The sequence below is a fragment of the Trachurus trachurus genome (genome assembly GCF_905171665.1).
Source record: "Trachurus trachurus genome assembly, chromosome: 8".
Taxonomy (NCBI): domain Eukaryota; kingdom Metazoa; phylum Chordata; class Actinopteri; order Carangiformes; family Carangidae; genus Trachurus; species Trachurus trachurus.
The window spans coordinates 15,892,363-15,911,234 of NC_139905.1; the positions used below are offsets into that span (position 1 = coordinate 15,892,363).

Genomic DNA, 18,872 nt, shown 5'->3' on the forward strand with positions numbered 1-18,872 from the left:
GACACATTATTGAAGATCTGGTCTAACACCGTCTATGTACAAATGTAATTATGGATACGATCTCCCAAGTGATATCTTGCTCATAAAACAAAGGGTTAAAAGAGCGAAAGATCAGGGTTATCAGTTCATAGTTTAGGAAAGCCTAACGTTCCCACAGGTGAGTCTTCTTTCACAGAGAGATGAGCAAAATAACCACTGGAGACACCTCTACACTGTCCACTTCCTGCAACTTAAAAGTAAACATGTAGTCTGCCTGACAATGTTCAACCTGTAAGGACTGACTGCTGAAAGTTCTAGGAGAAATTCAAGCAGGTGTTAGAACAAGAAACCAAAGCGTACAGAACAAAAGGATTAAATATAGGAGAATGATTTAATCCTAAATACAGTTTTTTTTGTATTTGTAGTCTTAGTGAATATAATAATTTATCTTGTGCGCATGGAATTTTGTTATTGTCATCTTTTCACGGCCCTCTTATACAGACAGGGAATTGGTGCACTGGAGCATCCTCTTGTGTGTGGATCCACTTGGGGCAGAGGAACAGAGCAGGTAATCCTCTTCTTTATCCACTGCAGGTAATGGCAGGTAGACCCCCCACTGATCCATCCACAACCAATGTAGGCCTCGACCACCAGCCGGTACTTTTCACACCTCTGTCCCTTGTTCTATAATGGCGCTGTCTTTGCTTAATGCTGTCCTTCTCTCTGCCCTCTGACCTGCCAATGGAGCCTCTCAGTTCCAGGACCTTTTACCTTGAAAGGAAGTAAGAAGAAAATGGTTGTAGGAAGAACTGTGTGCTGGTAATGGTTTTAAGCTTCCCCCTTGTCATCAGACTGCTTACTTCTGCTGCCCCCATCTGGAGAGACACTGACACTGCACCATCCCCTTTCTACTGATCTTTTGATAGAAGAAAAAAGAGAATTTTCCTCTTTCTTACCTGTGGTGGTGGCAGTGACACCATTCACCGTTCCCTCCACCTCTGTCTCGTCCTCAGCATAGCTCATTAGCAAAGATCTCTGTCTGTCAGTCAGGGTCCTGCACAGGAAAAAAAAACAAAAACATGTGTCATCTAAACATGCTCTTAATATTCCTTGTGATTTTGGCATTTTGAATCACAAGCCTTGTTCATGTCTCCGGGGAATAAAAAAGAGCACAAAGATTAACAATATGTGCGTTTGTCTGTGGAGTCTTACTTGGGGACTTTTACTTTGACATGGACGTAGTGGTCTCCAAAGCCATAGCCACTGACACGAGCAATTCCCTTCCCTGTAAGTAGGATCCTCTGGTCTGTCTGGATGCCTGCAGGGATCTGAGAACAGGAAATAAAACAACAACAATCAAATAAAAACTATCTAGCCGCCTTTATGTATTTTGTTGATATGATATGTGTTGAAAATGTTTCCCCCAAGACCATCGGTGTCTGCTTACCGATAAGTTGAGTGTTTCATAAAGGCCCTGTGCCCTGGCCGTGCCGCCCAAAATGGCTTGTGCCACAGACACAAAAAGGTCAGAATGGATGTCGGCACCGTCCCTCCTGAACACTGGACTTTTCTGGACCTGGATCCCAAAACCAGGGCAAATCTCAATCAATCACATACGGCATCGAGAAGCAGCTCACGTCACTTTATCTGCAGAGTCTTAATTCAGAGCCAAAGAGCTCAGACAGCTAAAGTGCCTCTTACTCGTCAACACAAAGACATACGACACAATCCCATTAAGTTGACCATGCAATTCCTGGAGAGCTCATTTATTTCTTAAAAAAAAAAAAAAAAAATATATATATATATATATATATATATATATATATATATATATATATATATATATATATATATATATAATTATTTTTATTCCCAATTATATAACTTACAAAACATATAGGCAAACAGATCACAAAGACACAATCGCACACCCTACCCCACCAGACAGCACAGAGTAAGGATACATTGGTTCTGAGGATCAATTGAAAGCAGTTCTGCCATACAATTACGCATACAATCACATTCAGCCAATGGAAGCTTCAATTTGTGGAATTGTTTTCATCAGTGGTCCCCATATATTGGAAAAACGCTCTGGTTTTCCCCTCACACTATATGTAATTTTTTCTGGTGTACAACATGATTGTAAACCATTGTTTTAAAGATGGTGGTGTTGTGGATTTCCTGTTTGTTAAAATGCATTTTTTAGTGGCTGTAATGGATAATAAAATAAGCTTTTTCTGATACAATGTGAAGTTGTGGAGTTTTTTAGTGTTTTGCATAAGATGTTAAGGATACCTCGCCAAAACGGCTGAAGGCTCTTACAGTGCCATAGCAAATGGGTTAGATTGCCATCCCTGGTAGTGCATATTGGGCAACATGAAGAGACAGATTGATACATGTGATGTTATCTATGAGGGGTGTGATATGTGCGATGCAAAACATTAAATTGAATCAGTCTGTGTTTAGTTGAAGTTTAAAAGGTTTGTGAGTTCCTAAGGATTGTTTCCCATTCTTGACTGCTGTAGTTGGCATTCAGTCCTTTTCCTATTTGTACTTAAGATTCAGATATTTGTGATCCACACAGTCATTAATCCAGTTCTAAAGCTTTTTTTTTTTTATAAAAGCTCATTTATTTCTATCCTAGGTTTGTTGCACAGTTGTGATGATGATGAAGCAGATACTCACCCTGAACGTGATGAAGATCTCCTTCTTACCAACTGGCATTCTGACTGTCTGGCCGTCTTCCACTCCTTAAAACCAAAACAATCCACAGTTAGTTGTTTTACTTATCTACATGTACACTTAGGTATGAGACCTTCAACTTCTGGGGGCTTGAGAGGTCTGTATGGTCGGTCTCATCTCATACTCAAAAGGTAAATGTATTTGAATGTATTTGAATGACTGTGTGGGTATGTGGATCAATGGTCTGATTCTACCATGTACTTATGTTTTGGTGATCTGTGAATGTTTCTTGTCGGAATGTGAAAACAATTTTCCTGGAAAGGGCAAATCTCTACTCGACTGTAACTTTAAAGATGAGTTATCCCTTTATTTCCCTTATGATCATTATGACTTGCGAACAACAGCCAATTACTAAATTGGCTAATTACAGCCAATGATTAAACTACGTCGTCAATAATTCTGAGATGCCTTAATCATACTATGTATGTGATGAGGAGGAAGATTTTCAAACAATAAAAGATGGAAACATCTAGAAAGTCATGAAAATCTTCGGTGGAGCAGACAGACTTTGTTTTAAAAACAAAATATTTACTTAAAAAAAAAAAGAAAATTGTGTTTTCCCATTCAGCTATCAGTAAGTAAAGGTTTGTGTGTCTGGGGCGATTCTCTATTTCTCTGTATGCAGCAGCCTGAAAAGCCTACAGCTCCCGGTATATTCTTCTATTCTGGCCTGGGGGGGGGGGGGTCCTGATTGGTCGAGGGGCTGGCCCCTTCTACCAATCAGGAACCCCCAGACCAGAATAGATTTGATTGGTCAAAGATACCGGGAGCTGTAGGCTTGTTTTCAAAACAAATCCTGCTTCCCAAGCTTTAACTACTAGTGATAAGTAAAAAAAAAAAAAAAAAAGTCAACCCTGATGTTTTCATGGTGAGTAGGACAGGCAGTTGAGTGTGACTGACCTGCGGGGACAGGAACCATCACAGCCTGCCTCTGCTTGGTCTGTCCTGTCCCACGGCAGGAGTTACAGGGGGTGGAGATGACTGTGCCTTTGCCGCCACAGCGACGGCACGTGGAGCGCATCACAAACGGTCCCGTATTCACTGTCTCCTACAGGTGGGAACAAGTCATGTGTTCAGCACTACAGGACATAATAATAATGCTTTGAAGAACATCTGAAGAGGGTGTCAGAGCCCTTACCATCCCAGAACCGTTGCAGTAGTGGCAGTGCTGCACTTTGGTTCCCGGTTCGTGGCCTTTACCATCACAGCGCTGACAGGCTGCGTCTATATTAATAGACATCTCTTTGTTGACCCCCTTTGCTGCTTGAGTGAACGTCAGCTCCATGATGTACTGTGCCAGAAAAAGAAGAAGGCAGATACTAATCATTCTAAATATGCACAGAGACTGTCTGTCCAAATGAGAGTCACTCCTTGGCTTTGTTTCTACTCCCATGATACAGTATCGCACCAACCTCCTGCGGCTGATCGAATATGGCGTTGAAATCTCCAAACCCGCGTCCTCCAGAGAATTCTCCAAAGATTTTGCGGAAGAGCTCCTCTGGGTCCACACTGCTGGCCTGTCCAGTCCAGTAGTGCTGCCCTCCACCAGCCTGACCAGCGTCAAAGCCCGTTGACCCATACGTGTCATACTGCTTCCTCTTTGTTTCATCGCTGAGGATCTGAGAGAAATATGGAACGGGGATCATTTCTGTTTCTGATGCAATTTGTTTTGTGTGGATGAGATCACTATTGGTACATTTCAAAGCAAACACATAATTATAGGATCAATGTCAAGTCAAAATTTGAATAAAGATAGAGAACGAACCTCATAAGCTTCAGCCAGCTGAGCAAATTTTTCCTTGGCTTGTGGGTCATCTTTGTTGGTGTCAGGGTGGTACTTTTTGGCCATCTGAGGGAGACAATAAACAAACTCTTAACTACCGTGACACCTGACTGTTTGAGAAACCAATACAAACTGCAACACACACACACACGTGAGAGGAAAGAACAGAGACAGACCTGGTAGTAGGCCTTTTTGATCTCTTTCTGGGTTGCACTGCGAGGAACCCCAAGGACCTGGTAGAAGTCCTGCTTGCTGCTGGCAGGGCCACTTGTGTGGAAGGACATGGTGCAGACAGCATGAGGTGATTTGAGACCTGGTTATGAGTTGAAAGCAAGAAGATTTTCATTTAGACTTAATTAGTTTCATTATAACTGAATGCAGGTGGCAATGAATGTGGTTAACAGCTGTTGCCAAGGATGGGAAGGTAAAGTTAACCGGCTCTTTATCGAGAATTTTCGAGAAACAACAAACAGGCATTTAAGCCGGAGATAGTTCATTGTATTTACGAGTAAACAATATGCAAATGACTGTGACAATAGCAACGTATAAAAGGTAACGTTAAGTAATAACAGTCAAATCAGGTCACAGAGTCTAATAGTATCCGTCCTTGCATATTCAACTTGATGGCCGCAAAGTTAGCAAGACTGATCACACCACATTTGATTTATGACATCAAATGCATGTGTCAGGAGGATGTTTTATCGTTCACACTCGCTTGAGCCTTTATCAGATTGTGTTATCTTGCTTGTTTGACCCTGCGTCACACGGGAACACCAGAAATTATCTCGTCCCCCACACACCAAAAAAACACATTAGCCTAGCCTAGCCCAGGCCAGCACCGTATGGCTCCACACAGCACTCACCTGACAGCCCTCTCAATGTCATCGCTTTCCCTGCCCCTCCGCTCAGCAGGCCCCCTCCTCGCCACAGTTTTTCCGCCCCCACCGTGGACACACCGCGGACTCCTCCATGGCTGACACACACGACAGCACCGGCGGCGGCTCGGCGGTGTCCGCAGGAGGCGATTACTGTGATCCAGCGTGAGGAGCAGCGAGCAGCCGAGGACGCCATCATTCCTTCACGGGGGCAGCCGAGTCGGTCGGACTGCGCATGCGCGGTGCGTAGTGGGCGTCACCGTCAGAGCAAAGATGTTCAGCTTGATTCAAGATGATCCCCTGAAACATTTTCATAAATCAGACTCTTCCTTTTTTATAAATCGTATGCGAATGATTAAAGGAGACATTAGTTAGGCGGACTGATTTTTTTTTTAATTATCCAGTTTCATTGTGCAAGTGAACATCACAAGTGACAAGATCTTTTTTTTTTTTTTTTTTTTTTTTTTTTTTAAATTTTTTACGTAAGTATACACATGTTTTGAGACCCAGGGTGGAACGTGGCAGTGCGTTTTTTATTTATTTATTTATTTAAACTCTCAATGAGGATAATAACACAGGTGAAGAATTAAGTGCAGTATAAAAGTGCAAAAACATTTAGGGGATTCATGAAGGAAAACAAAACAAAAGCAGAACAACACCAAACAGTACCAGATAAGGTGCGAATGATATTAGGCATTTTAATTCAACATAAATCGGAGCGGCAAAATAATAAAGAAAGGGAATTATTATTATTATTATTATTATTATTATTATTATTATTATTATTATTATTATTATTATTATTATTATATAATTAGAATAACAAAAAAACGTGCAAAGTCCAGTGGCATATTTGTTTTCTATTTTTTTTAATGGTATTTATACCCAAGCAAGGCGGGGGGTTATTCTCTTGTCCGTGAGAAGCAGAACCCCACCCAGTCGGACAGCTCCGAGGAGCAAAGCGAGCACACGCCGCTCGTGAGAACCTGAGCTGTCAGCTGAAGCAGAAAGCCTCTGCAGAGTAGGCTACCAACCAGCTCGACAGAGACACCCGGAAGGCACGAAAGTCAATTTGAGAGGGGCAGCATGAATCGCTTTAAGACCTCCAAATTCAAAAACACCACTCCGAAAATTGCCAAGAAAGACGTGAGTAGCTCGCGAGCGTCTGGGTGTTAGAGAGACAGTTTTCCCTAGCTAACATTAGCGCTGCTTAATAGCCGTGCTACTTAAAGTGGTGTTTTGGGGGGAACGCCTGCCTGCTTGCCTGCAAGGGATGTTGAACTTCCTGCATCTGGAAAGCTGCATAGCGCTGAGAGAAGTACACGAGAATTTGAATCTGTCCACTAGTATTCACTTGAACTGAAGGCTAGTAGTGAAAAAAACAAAAACTACGAGCCATGTGGTTGTGTAGAGCTGCTAGCCAACATCTGATGTTGCAGTGACGTCCATCATAGTGCCATTATACTATAGCTCACTGAGTTTTTTCATTGATTTTCCACCAGTCAACAGTTTTTGATGGCACACATAAATCTCTGTCTGCACGGATTTTCTGTGTGAGCCAAAGGGAAAATACACATTTGACTGGCAAATGTGATAAGTGATGTTATTATCAAGATACTTTTTCTGTCAATGATGGCTGTCATGTAGCTGCAAGAGGCGGCTTGTCTGGGCTGGGCTGGAGTGCCTTGCATACAAATGTGAACATCTGCCATTCTCTGTCATCTTCTTGACCCTTTTCTTTTTCTTTTTTTTCAAGTTGCTACCCCCGCAGCTCTTCTGGCTCAGGTGCATTATGTAATGCCTTGTTTTTACTGAGGCAGTGAAATGCCCGGTATGTACAGGAGGAGGCACAGGATGGTCTTGATATCTCTCCAATCTCTGCACAGGATCTGAGACATATTTGTCGCTGCCAATGTCCCAACGTCCCAACAAGCCCTTTATTCAGCACAACACTGAATATGTGTGGCTGCTCCAATCATGAAGTCATGTGACAAGAGTTAAACATTGGACAAGAGAGAGGATGAGGCAAGTGAGAAGAGGGGCAGGTGTACAAGGATTGGCAGAAGCAAAACATGAGTGGGGCATTTTCTCCTCAGATGATTCAGAGCAACTTGAATATTCTACATAGTTAGTTAATGAAAACTGAATTAATAGTGGAACCTGATTTCACTGGTACTGAGGTTTCCCTTTATAGACCCATGAACACAGTCTAGTGCCGTAACTCTGAAGAATCATAAGAAGGTGATCAGTCTAACTCTTATATGCAGAAAATGCCTTTCAGACTACTGTAAATGAGATTAAAAAATCCTTAATATTCATTCATATCCATTCAGGTTAGGATGCTTGTGATACAGCCCCCTCTATCTCTGGAGCAAGATGCTTACAAATCAAATCAAACTTTATTTATAAAGCACTTTTCATACATTAAAAATCTGCACAAAGTGCTTTACATGTTTAAAAGCAACCCCCATCCCACCCCACCCAGCGGGACTGATGGAATAATTGCACTGGTTTGAAGTATTACCAAGATTTGTTTTGGGAGAAAATAATATCACACAGGTAAAACTTGGCCTGTGGCAGAGGAATTTACCTATAATCCTGATAATGATACTGAGCAATATTCGTATGGCTAAATCAGAAGAGGTTTAAAAGTCTTATTTACAGAATCTTTCTTCCAAATGAAAGGTGAATGCAAGCCTCTGACACACAAACAACATTTGTATCGATTGTCTATGTGTCTTCTTTTGACAGACAAACATGCAGAATACATAATCAAGTAAAAATAGATGAACACTACACACTCACGAGTGTGCTGTGATGCGCATGCGTGTGTGAACAGAGCAGTAACACATCTTTTTCCTCTCCAAGCCGTCTCAGCTGTTTAAGTGCCCTCTGTAGGCCAAATGTCTGTCATGCTCGGTCTAACAAATTTTCGGAGGAGCAGTGAAGCAGTCGTTGTTGGAGCGTGTTGCGCAGACACTCTGTCCTCTTGGCGCTCTTGCCTTGTTAATGTTATGAAAGAGGTTTTTAGGAGTCTTTTTGTGCTGTGCAATGCAGGGAGCCCTTCCACTTCCTCAACACTGTGCTCATTCAGAGCCACTTGGGTGTGTGTGTGTGCATGTGAGTGCGCGTGCTCTCAGCCAGAGCCTTCCTGTTTATGTCTTTCTTTCAGTTTGGTTGTGAAAGCACTGTGCTCTTTAGTATAAGGAAACACATATGCTACATTTGACTACTGGATTCTTTAGTGTAGCCTGCTGGTGTGCTCTTGTTTGTACATGTCAAGCGAACACTTGTTATTCTCCTCATTTGTCAAATTCCATTACACTGTGGTCTGATGAAACATTAACTCTAAATGATGCTTGTTTTTCCTCTGTGTTGTGTACTATCCTTGTTTCACCTGCTATGATATCTGACTTCTGCTCTCTATGTCTTTTGAAATCCAGGGATGGATCAACAACGTCCGTGCTGGTTCCTTCTCCTGCCAGGGGAACCACATCAAAGCAAACTCCAAGCTGGTGGCCTTCAACACCGAGCAGGCTGGTAAGACTAGGGTGACCATATTTTGATTTCCAAAAAAGAGGATGCTCAGCTCTTACTTAAAGGGATAGTTCAACATTTTGGCAAATTGGCCCATTGCCATAATCCTTATGGTCATAGCAGTAGGTTTGTTACCTTTAATTGTCGGTGCAAGCTGTTTTTAGAATGGCGGAGCAGAGCCGCAAGCTGCTCAGAGCTACGCTATGGAGGCTAATGGGATTTCTTGGTTTCCCTCATCAAACTCATCAAATACACAATCCAACAACTCCAAAAAGCTCTCATGGACAAGTTGTGACCTGCACATTCACCACGCTATTATAAAATAACGTAACGTTATAAGTTGTTTTCGAGGCAAATGCAGAGACTGCTTGCCGAAAAACTGCCTCGACAGGAACACACATCAGTGGTTTTGTATGAATTTACCTCAAAAACAACTCTGTGGCGTCTCGTAACGTTCCGTTCATTTAATCAGCTAAGAATGTGGAGAATGGCTGAATCAAGTCAGCATCAAACAGAAAGCGCGGCCAAAAACAAGACATTTCCCAGGACGAGAGACAGGACCTTCTGTTTACTAAAGCTTTACTCATTTAGTTGCAGAACCCCAACCGGCCCGAGTTGACAATAACAATACCTCGGAAATGCATGGTCGAAGTGTGATAGATGTCATTGTCTGTGTGTGTGATGTTTCCTGTGTCTACAGGTGGAGGCATGCTGGGACTGTCTTCGGTCAAACCAGGGTCAGATGGACAGTGGACAGTCACCCAGATTTCTTGCCATTCTGGTAGTTTTTTCTTCACACTTTTGCAGTCCTCTGTCGTCTCTTCCACCTCCCCTTCCCTCTGCAGAAAACACTCCAGACCTAAATGACTCCTTTGTCTTTTAAAAAAATGAAAAAAATGCAAATGTCTTGGCTCAGAAAGGAAGTCAACTTGGACAGATGTGACGCAATTTTTATTTTTCATTTGTTTTCCTTTCTCTCTGCCAGATCTTGTGACTGATATGGACTTTTCTTCTTTTGATGAGAGTCTCCTGGCAACATGCTCCGCAGATGAAACGGTGAGCTCTTCAATGCTGCCTTTTCTATTTGTCTTTCATTTGTTCCATCTCTCTGTCTCTGTATTGATCTTTCTTTATTTTGCTGAGGTATACTTACACTGGAGTGCATTTCCATCCTCCCAGGCTCTGTTGTTCCTGGCTGGACTTTGATCGCAATATGAACCGCCTGGGTTTTTGTTACTTAAGCCTTTTGAAGACTCTCTCCTCTCAGCACATTATCCTCGGCCACAGGTGCCCTGGCTTACTGGAATCTGCTGAGTGTGGTGCTGCATCTTCAGACGCAGCAGCTTGGTTTACCTCAGAGACCCTAAACGCACACAACTATTGCCACACACAGACCTATGGCGCATGCACACACACATAGTCCGCAGTGCCCGGGCATCTGCAGCTCACTTTCACTCATCTTATCTTTTGCCAACAGGGCATATTGTTTTACCAGCTTGCTGTTGCGGAACAAGTGAAATAAGAGTGAAACTGAGAGAATGCTCAGAGGTGTATTTTACGAACTTGACTTCATAAGCTCTCATCAGACAGAAATCCAAACCTGACTTGGTTGTAGATTCAAATGCACAATCACAAGACAAGAGATGGTTTATGTAAGAACTATATTTTTCATGAAGGGTCTCCTCATCTCTGGCTGTGATGCTGCATCCCGATATTTTAGCTGCATACTGAAGCAATCCTCTCCATCTGGAGGATTTAACTGTAGGAGAAATGCGCGACCACAATCGGCACAATCAGCAGATGGTCATGCAGTCGGTTATATAAGTCTGTTTTGTCTGATGTGGCCAGAGACAGACATTGGTCGGCACATCCCGATCATGAGCATTTAACTTTACATATCCAACGAGAGGGGGAATTCACTACATGTGAAGACTACATATATTACAATTCTATCATTTTATATTCTTTTCTTTAAAGCAGAAGTAAGCAGAATGTTTGTGTTAATATAAGTCTTAAATAGTTATATCTTCCGACAGCAATCACTTACATAGAGTGTTTGGTCTGAAACACGGGTCTGTCAGTCACTCTGCTCTGCTGTAAGCCGAGGAGAAAACTTTCCTTGTATCCTACAACCTTTATCCAATGAGGAGAGAGAACGGCATAAAGGGTCGGTCCTCTCTGTGTGTGCAGCCAAGGGATGCGCGTGAATGTGGTGACGTAGGGACGAGGGCGGGGACTGCTAACTCCATCGGCTGACAGGAAGTTAGTCAAAACGACCGGATCGCTTACTTCTGCTTTAATTCATTCTCTGTTCATGCAGGTGAAGCTGTGGCGTTTGTGTGATCCAGAGTCGGAGCAGCCCAGTAGTCCAGAGCTGACCCTGCGCCCAGGTCAGGGCAGGGTGGAGCTGGTGCACTTTCACCCCACCTCCTCTGGCCTGCTGGCTGTTGGCAGTGCTAAGTCTCCCCTCATTTGGGACACCAGCCGCCCTGATGCACCGCTAGCAGGTAGCTACAGCAGGCCACATGAGCCGCTCATATACAAACATTTGTTTGTGTGTTTAGTTTTATTTGAATTAAAGAGCACGCATCACAAGAAAATAACTTTGTCAAAGTGTTTGTCGTACATCCTGCACTGTCTGTTTACATTGGACATTTCAGTCTTTGTCAGTTAAGTCTCCAAGTTTTGTTGTGGTCTGCTTTGTTTCTGTGTGTAACACAAATATATATTTGAAGTGGTGGCTTTTCCTTTCTTTCGTCGGGGACTGTCTGACTGACACTGCCTACGTTTTACAGCCCTGTGGCTCTGTCTAAGTGCCGGAGCAGCAGAGGTAATGTTTTGGTTTTGCAGTCCTGGTCCCAGTCTCCCCAGACTGGCCTCAGGATATTGTCACTATCCTCTGGCCTCACCCCACTCCCACAAACACTGTGCCCCCTCCCTGCCCCTCCCTCTACCCTCCCATCCCATGACAGCTGGCCTGGCTGCTGCTGCTCACTGCTGATCCAACTTTTCATGAGCTGACCCCCTACACACACACAGACACACACTGTCTCTCATCACCATCATTCCTCATTCACACGTAGATGAGGAACAAGCTCTGAACAATTGAAATCTATATTTAAATGTGTTTGGGTTCTACTTTCTCCACACTACTATCTAAGTTCATGTTGGCACTACTTTGTGTGTAACTGTCTTAACAAGCACACTTTCATCTCCTCTCATCTGCCTGGTATCATGGTGAAAATGAACAATCCACACAAGCTGTGCTGTGCTCACTTAGGACACTGCAAGCTAATACACGCTCATCATTTCTCTCATATGTCTAAGCTTATAAAGACATATGATCCATTCTCTGGTGTAAATCATCCCTGTCTTGGTGTGTAATTGTGTGTGCTTCATTTTTGGCTTCCTTGTGTTTTTCCTTCAGTGACCTCTCAGATGTTAGACAGCCATATTCTTTGTCTTGTTTTTGTATGTGCAGTCTTTCTGTGTTCATTCATTGTTTGCATTATCATGGTTTCAACTTTTTTTGCCATGTTTTTCTCCCTGTCTAACATGGGCATCGTGTGTCTCTAGTCCTTTCCTCCTCTCACCTCTCTGATGCTGATGTGTGTGTCTGCAGCTCTGGAGCAGCACAGTGACCAGCTGCAGAGTCTCAGCTGGAAACGGGACGGCTCGCTGCTGGCTTCCTCCTGCAAGGTGAGGGCGACTTTAGGCCAGATATTGTACAGTGACCTTGAAATATGTATTTGTTTTATCCTCTAACCAACTTTATTTGTGTTTGAATGGGGATTTGTGTTGTGTAGTTACAATATGTGGCCACTAGATGTCGCCATTGGCTCACATTCAGCACTGCATGCCTCATTGGACACCACAGCCCCCTTATCTGCTTACATGAGGTTTATATCATCAACATATCAACAGGGTTGATGCTCATAAAAAGGGTGGAGCTCACATCACACATTGCGTTAGGAGTTAGTGAGTAGTTTTAACAGGAAAAGTTATCCCTATGACGCAAAAGCCAATTTGTCTTAGTATGGTAACAATGATGACAAAGCAGTTACAAAGAAAAGTCTTGGCCACAGATGATATAAGGCCTGTGGAAATTTTCCTCATCAGATTTGAAACTGAAGTAACTCTGCAATTAAGGCGTTAATAAGGGCACACGCCTGCATGTGAAGGATAAATCCATCACAGCTTTTGTTTTTGTCTGGACCCCACCTGACCTCCCTAACCTCCCTTATCCCCAGTGCATAGCATGTATGCCCCTCCCCCCTTCCAACCCCACCATCCCCTGATGCAAGTTGAAGTCTAATCAGGAACTGGACAAGGACTGTAATTCCTTTGACATGTACAGTGGTTATGTGGCGTACAGGGAGAAGCTACGAGAAGAGAGCAAGTCCCACTGGACTTTTCTGCATCGGTATGGCACCGTTCTCATCTGTGTCATCAGGAAACAATCACAGAGCTGGAGGGGCTTTCCATTAGGTTGTTAATATTTTGTGTAGGAGGAGAAAGGAGTGGGGTGGTATGGGTTTAAGAGTAAAGGGCAGAGAAAGAGGGGATTTATGAGTTCAGGTGGGATTGTTTAATGATTATATTTGTTTTATTGGAAAAGCTAGTGGCATTTTCTTGCAGATTTTGCACTAGAGAAAATGTCTCCATGTAAATGTATCTTTTGTTTTGAAACCATACACAGTCTGATTGATATGAAAATGATCCACAAGCCCCCGGTGTATTCTTTAGACAAGGCATGATGAGCTAACTTATGCTTGAGTGGAAAATAAACTTTGACACAAAGAATCCAATCACATGTGCGTAGTTAACAGGTATGATTGTCAGGCCAATCCCCGTTGTTTGTCTTTGCTCCGACAAGTAACAAATTACTCCACCCATCACAGGCTACATCCAAATCATGGCATTTACTCTGACAGGATAATCATCCTCAGCAGAGCTACCACTGGCCCCAGTGCAGACTTTAGAGAACAAGGCACCTGAAAAAGAAAGGGGAGCATTGGGGGAAATGTGAGCCAAGATCAGAGCCGGGGGGCCTCCTGTTGGGCTCTGGTGTCATTTAACCCAAAAGACCCCTTTCAATCTCTCCAATCCAGCTTATTAAAGCAAATAAGGCCTGCCAACATGTGGGTCCAATCCCCACGGCCCTCCCATAGGGTAAACATTGGGGCACATGGGCTGAGGTCGGGGGAGATGAAGGGGAGACCACCACCCCAAAAGAGCAGGAATCATGACAGGCCTCGTTTGGACTTGGAAAGATGTATATTTATGACACACAAGCAGGGAGAAAGGCGCCATTCAGTTTTGGGAAGGGAAATCCACAGGTAGTGTGGGCAGGGACGGAGGAAAGTCTGTGTTTATCTGTATGATGGACCGGCCTGGGCGGCGTGCAGTCTGGAAATGAGGTGTCACCAGATTTATGGTCCACGGTCCCACTTTTAGTTTTAAAAGTCACATTATAACTGGGCGACAGACTGTATTTCTCAGTGAAGAGTGGGACACATTAATTGACGAAGGCATCCCGCAGCCTCAAATTGATGGTCACAAATCGGCTCTGGCACTGGTAACCATGGGAGATTGGGAAGGGGTTAGTGTGGCAGCACAGTGTGTTTGGTGAGAGAAGAGAAGATTCCCAGCGACTGTGTGTGTGTTGACATACATGTGAAAGTGGTGTGCAGCCGACCAGCAGTGAAAACTCATTAACAGCAGCTTGAGAATGAGGCTCCATCGCTTTTGATTAAACAGCTGCTGCCTCAGCACAGACACACAAACACAAACTCTGTCATTTATGAGTCAAGATTGTGTGTGTGTGCACTTGTGTGTGAGTGTGTGTGTGTGTGTGAGAGAGATTATATGAGTTATTGTCCTAAGTTTTTGTGGGTGTGTGTGTTTGTGTGGTTACCTAGTGGACACATCTGTATGCGAATGGCTCTTCATTTGTGTGTTTGCACAGCCAGATAGTTTTCATCCTCATCCGTTGTCTGCACGGCAACACTTAAACCAGTGAGTGATCTGAATGCAGCAATTTGCAATCTTGTGCAGTAGAATTGTTCGTCTTTGTTCATTTTCGGTGTATTTGCAAGAATAGAAATAAAGCAGTTTGAATAAGATTGTATGTACAGATGATGGTTGGTTACAGAGCTGCAGTCATTAGTAGATCAATCAACTCACTGATCAACAGAAATCTAATTGGGAACTATTTTTATAATTGGATCAAACTGTTTTAGTATATTTGAATTGAATATGGGCTTCTCTAATGTGTCTTTATTTTATATGACAGTCAACTAAATATTTTGTGTTTTAGACCGTTGCTAATACAAAACAGGGTACTGGAAATTATATTGATCATATTTCACAATTTTCTGCCTTTTTTTAGATCAAAGATTCATCTGTTAATCAAAAAATGTATCTACAAATTGACACCCTATTGAGATTGATATCCTAAAAATTATTTTTAGTAGCAGCCTTGGTTAAGCAACCAACATTATCTAGATTTGTTTGTCTGGTGCCGGTATACGCAAAGAATGCTGAGAGAGGTCAGGGGGCCTTTAGCCAAAATTTGGCCTTTTCGCCACAGGTGGGATCTTATGCACAGGTCATGTGTTGGGAAACCCTATTGGTGTGTGTGTGTGTGTGTGTGCTTGTGTGTGTATGTGTTCCCACACTGTTCTCTGAGCCTTTGGCTTAGGCCCAGGTCACAGCGGCCTGAAGACATAGCCTAGGGGCATCAGATTCGTGGGTGGGCCACACATACACACACAAACACAACCACACACACACACACACACACACACACACAGATAGCAAGAGAGGCAGAGAAAGAAATGGCACATTAGGAAAATGCCATGTTTGCTATTCAAGCTAACAATCAGAAAATAAATGGCCCTTTGGACTGCTGAGAGGAGGAGAGCCAAGAGATGCTGAAGCTCTCACATTTACTTCACCACTGGATTCATCCTGACAGCGTAAAATGCATTATTTACATTGTGCGTGGCCAAATCTGGCATAGTGTCCCCCTGTGTGTGTGTGTGTGTGTGTGTGTGTGTGCGCGCTTGATTGTGTCACTGTGTGCCTCCTGATTACCTTTGACACATGTTTGTGAAGTGTGTAGTCTAAGTGCTTTTACTTATTACCTGCTATCAGCTCCTTATGTCAGTGCGCCGCTGTGATCACAGTCACACAGCGGTATTGAGTGACACAGCTGCAGACGTGCACGTCCCGGTCACAGCCTGATCCCATTAGGCCCCATTTCCTCTCAATCACGGAGGGAACCTCTGTGATTGGCTGCCGTGATTGATGCCGAATGCGTGCCTGGGCTGGCCCGGGGTCAAGGCACACGAGGCCGCCGAGGGGTCACGATGAATCAGTGAGATCACACCGATACACAAGCAAACTTCAGAGATCTTGTGTTGTTCTTTCTCTGAATTATACCGAGGTGGAGGGACGTCAATGTTTTCAATATTTAACTTCCATATTTCTGCCTCTATGAAGTAATTACAGCTGATTGAAGAGGCTCTAATTATTTTCCTCCTTTCTTCATGAGAACCTTAAATCCTGATCTCGTTTTTTTTTTTTTCCCTCCTGAACCTCCTTTGCACATCACATTCACACTCCTCACAAAGGAAGAATTCACAGTAAACCGCAGACTTGCCTCACGGCCCTCACATGTTATTATTACTTTACTTTGCGTTCTGCCCATATAGTGAAGCATTGAGAACGAGAAGGAACCAAGTTGCCAACTAACCACCATAAATGTGATTTAAAACCAATGGTTTTTTGAGCTCAGACAGTGCTGAGCTGATTTATAACGCTGTATCATTTATCCTAATGCGCAATATGAATCGCTTCCAGACTCCCTTCAGTTCGGTAAAGTTTCTTCTTTCTTCTCGCCCGTGTAGGACAAGATGTTGCGAGTGTTTGACCCGAGAGCCCAGCTGACACCTGTTCAGGTAAGTCCCCTTATAAAAGCCTTAGGAAAACCCTTTTAAAGTAGATGGAACATAAAAAAGGTAGAATAAAATAGTTTCCTTCTCCTGTCACTCCACTGTCTTTTTCTATAAGCTGTTTTTTTCCACCACTACATCCACTGGTAAACATGTTGACATTAACCCAAAGAGCTCACCACTGACCACTCTCGTTGATTTATGGATGCAGTTACCGCTCTCCTCTTCCCACGGGTACCGATCCCACACCAAACCAGCGCACACATCAACCTCTCCACTCGCACCACTCCTTTTTTTTTACCCTCCTTTTTATTGGAAATCTCTCATCAATGACAACTGGGGCTGAGCCGCGCTGGCCACTGTCACAACCAGCAGCGATGAGAAAGTGGAGTGGTAGAATATTTGTGTGTTGAGGGAAAGATGAAAATATAGTGAGGATGGGGGGGGTGTGTTGTGAGAGGCTGGTCAGTGTAGAGCAAATATTCTCACACTTTTCAATGGTGGACCTCCCAGGGTGTTTTAATTACTGAGATGCTTGGCACTGCCTCGGGCCGTGGGCTCTCTTCATTTGTCCATACAAGGAATCCTGCAAAAACACTACATGCTACAGCAGATTACGTACTAGACCACAGAAATACCTGGAAGGCACATCTGTATAGAAACATCCGTGTACTTGAGTAGACTGTGTGACTGTGTGTACGCTCCACCGTGTGTCGTATTGTATGTGTGCTTCTAAACTTTTGACACCTCTAGTGAAAGGCGTACTGTTTCAGAGCTGATGTGATGTCATTGACTCTGACAGGCAGGCAGCCAACAGTGAAACAGGTACAGGTGGATTATTTTCTTTGTGGCACACGCATAACTGTACAACTTTTTTTTTTTTTTTTTTTTACAAAACAGAGTGTGAGCACAGTGCATGTGTGTCTGTGTTTGCTTTAGTAACATGAGCCGAGTCGGCTGGCTCCTCTCCAGCATTTGAACGTGGGTGTTTACATCAGGTGTATCAGCACTGTAGTTGTTTTAACGCACTACTTTTCAACAGTCGATTTGATTCTTATGCATTACAAGAAATCTCTCCGTCTCCTTCTCAGTCACTGCTCATGCAACACACCATGAATGCATGAATAAATACTATCCCAGGTCCAGGGGTCGCTCCATGTGCTCTGTTTAACAAATGGCTTCAAGTAATTCAAATAAAATTGCCCTGAAGTTGCAGTTAAATCACTTTGTGCAGCCAGAGGGACTCATTAGTTTAGACTGGATCAGTATTTGGTTATCTGTGTGTCTGAAATGGCGTCTCCAGTAAGAGTCCAGTGGTTACTGGTGGCGGGGACGAACTGCTGCTGGGACATTCCAGCCAAGTCTATGTCATTTCTGACTTCATTAGATAGCTGACAGTGGTGAGCAGCAGGCCATATGTGGGAGAAAGGGGTAAAATGGATGTGAAAGGTTTTAAGCCAGATTTGAAACTAGGAATGTGTTTTTTAAGTTTTACTTTTTTTGGTTTGTGCTTTACACCAGTTCCCAATTACTGGGCCACTGGTGGCAGCATGCAACTGATTACATTCGCTAGAATAGTTTAACTCGAGTATTTCAGATGTTGAAACTTTCACTACATTTTAGTGTGACTTTTTATTTCTCTACATTTATTTGGAAGCTATAGTTAGTTGGCAAACTCCAATTTTACATCAAAAATATGTGATTAGTTTATTACAAATCATGATTGATTCCAAAAGTATATGAAATTGCCTATATTAAGCAATACTCTAATTAAAATACAGCATTTTATTATATTAATTTATTATTACATTACATTGTGGCATATCAGCGTAATAGAGAATGCAGAAATGTGATTAGTATTTTAATGCAGTTTTATTGTTGCTTTTACTGGAGTAAATGATCTGAATAGTTTCTCCACCACTGCAGACGATGATGGGATTTGAACAAGTGCAGCGTTTTTCATTTCCCGTCACTCCTCCATCAACACTTGACAGATTT

The 18,872-nt window shown here is 43.1% G+C and overlaps 2 protein-coding genes across 2 annotated transcripts in view; one reads left to right on the top strand and one right to left on the bottom strand.

Moving 5' to 3' along the window:
- Positions 1 to 442: 442 nt before the first annotated feature.
- dnaja3a (DnaJ heat shock protein family (Hsp40) member A3a) lies at positions 443 to 5,589 on the bottom strand. The gene is made up of 11 exons (XM_083977548.1): positions 5,368 to 5,589; positions 4,681 to 4,817; positions 4,487 to 4,570; positions 4,134 to 4,340; positions 3,860 to 4,012; positions 3,622 to 3,769; positions 2,665 to 2,729; positions 1,427 to 1,555; positions 1,192 to 1,307; positions 936 to 1,033; positions 443 to 750 (listed from the first exon to the last, which is right to left on the bottom strand). Exons 1-11 carry the CDS (start codon positions 5,576 to 5,578, stop codon positions 731 to 733), a joined length of 1,368 nt encoding a protein of 455 aa, XP_083833674.1. The 5' UTR covers positions 5,579 to 5,589; the 3' UTR covers positions 443 to 730.
- Positions 5,590 to 6,378: 789 nt separating this feature from the next.
- coro7 (coronin 7) overlaps positions 6,379 to 18,872 on the top strand; it is a 106,317-nt gene continuing 93,823 nt past the window's right edge. Inside the window, exons 1-7 of the mRNA XM_083976775.1 lie at positions 6,379 to 6,525; positions 8,823 to 8,919; positions 9,617 to 9,697; positions 9,902 to 9,972; positions 11,237 to 11,423; positions 12,539 to 12,615; positions 16,830 to 16,880. Coding sequence (XP_083832901.1) covers positions 6,466 to 6,525; positions 8,823 to 8,919; positions 9,617 to 9,697; positions 9,902 to 9,972; positions 11,237 to 11,423; positions 12,539 to 12,615; positions 16,830 to 16,880 — 624 coding nt within the window. The 5' untranslated portion in view covers positions 6,379 to 6,465. The remainder of the gene's footprint in view (positions 6,526 to 8,822; positions 8,920 to 9,616; positions 9,698 to 9,901; positions 9,973 to 11,236; positions 11,424 to 12,538; positions 12,616 to 16,829; positions 16,881 to 18,872) is intronic.

What these genes read in the sequence shown, in the direction of transcription:
- dnaja3a (XM_083977548.1), bottom strand. Translation starts at nt 5,578, where the DNA reads ATGATGGCGTCCTCGGCTGCTCGCTGCTCCTCACGCTGGATCACAGTA. An exon ending in GACATTGAGAGGGCTGTCAG is followed by an intron (nt 4,818 to 5,367) that starts GTGAGTGCTGTG and finishes ACTCATAACCAG; the next exon opens with GTCTCAAATCACCTCATGCT. An exon ending in TCAAAAAGGCCTACTACCAG is followed by an intron (nt 4,571 to 4,680) that starts GTCTGTCTCTGT and finishes TGTCTCCCTCAG; the next exon opens with ATGGCCAAAAAGTACCACCC.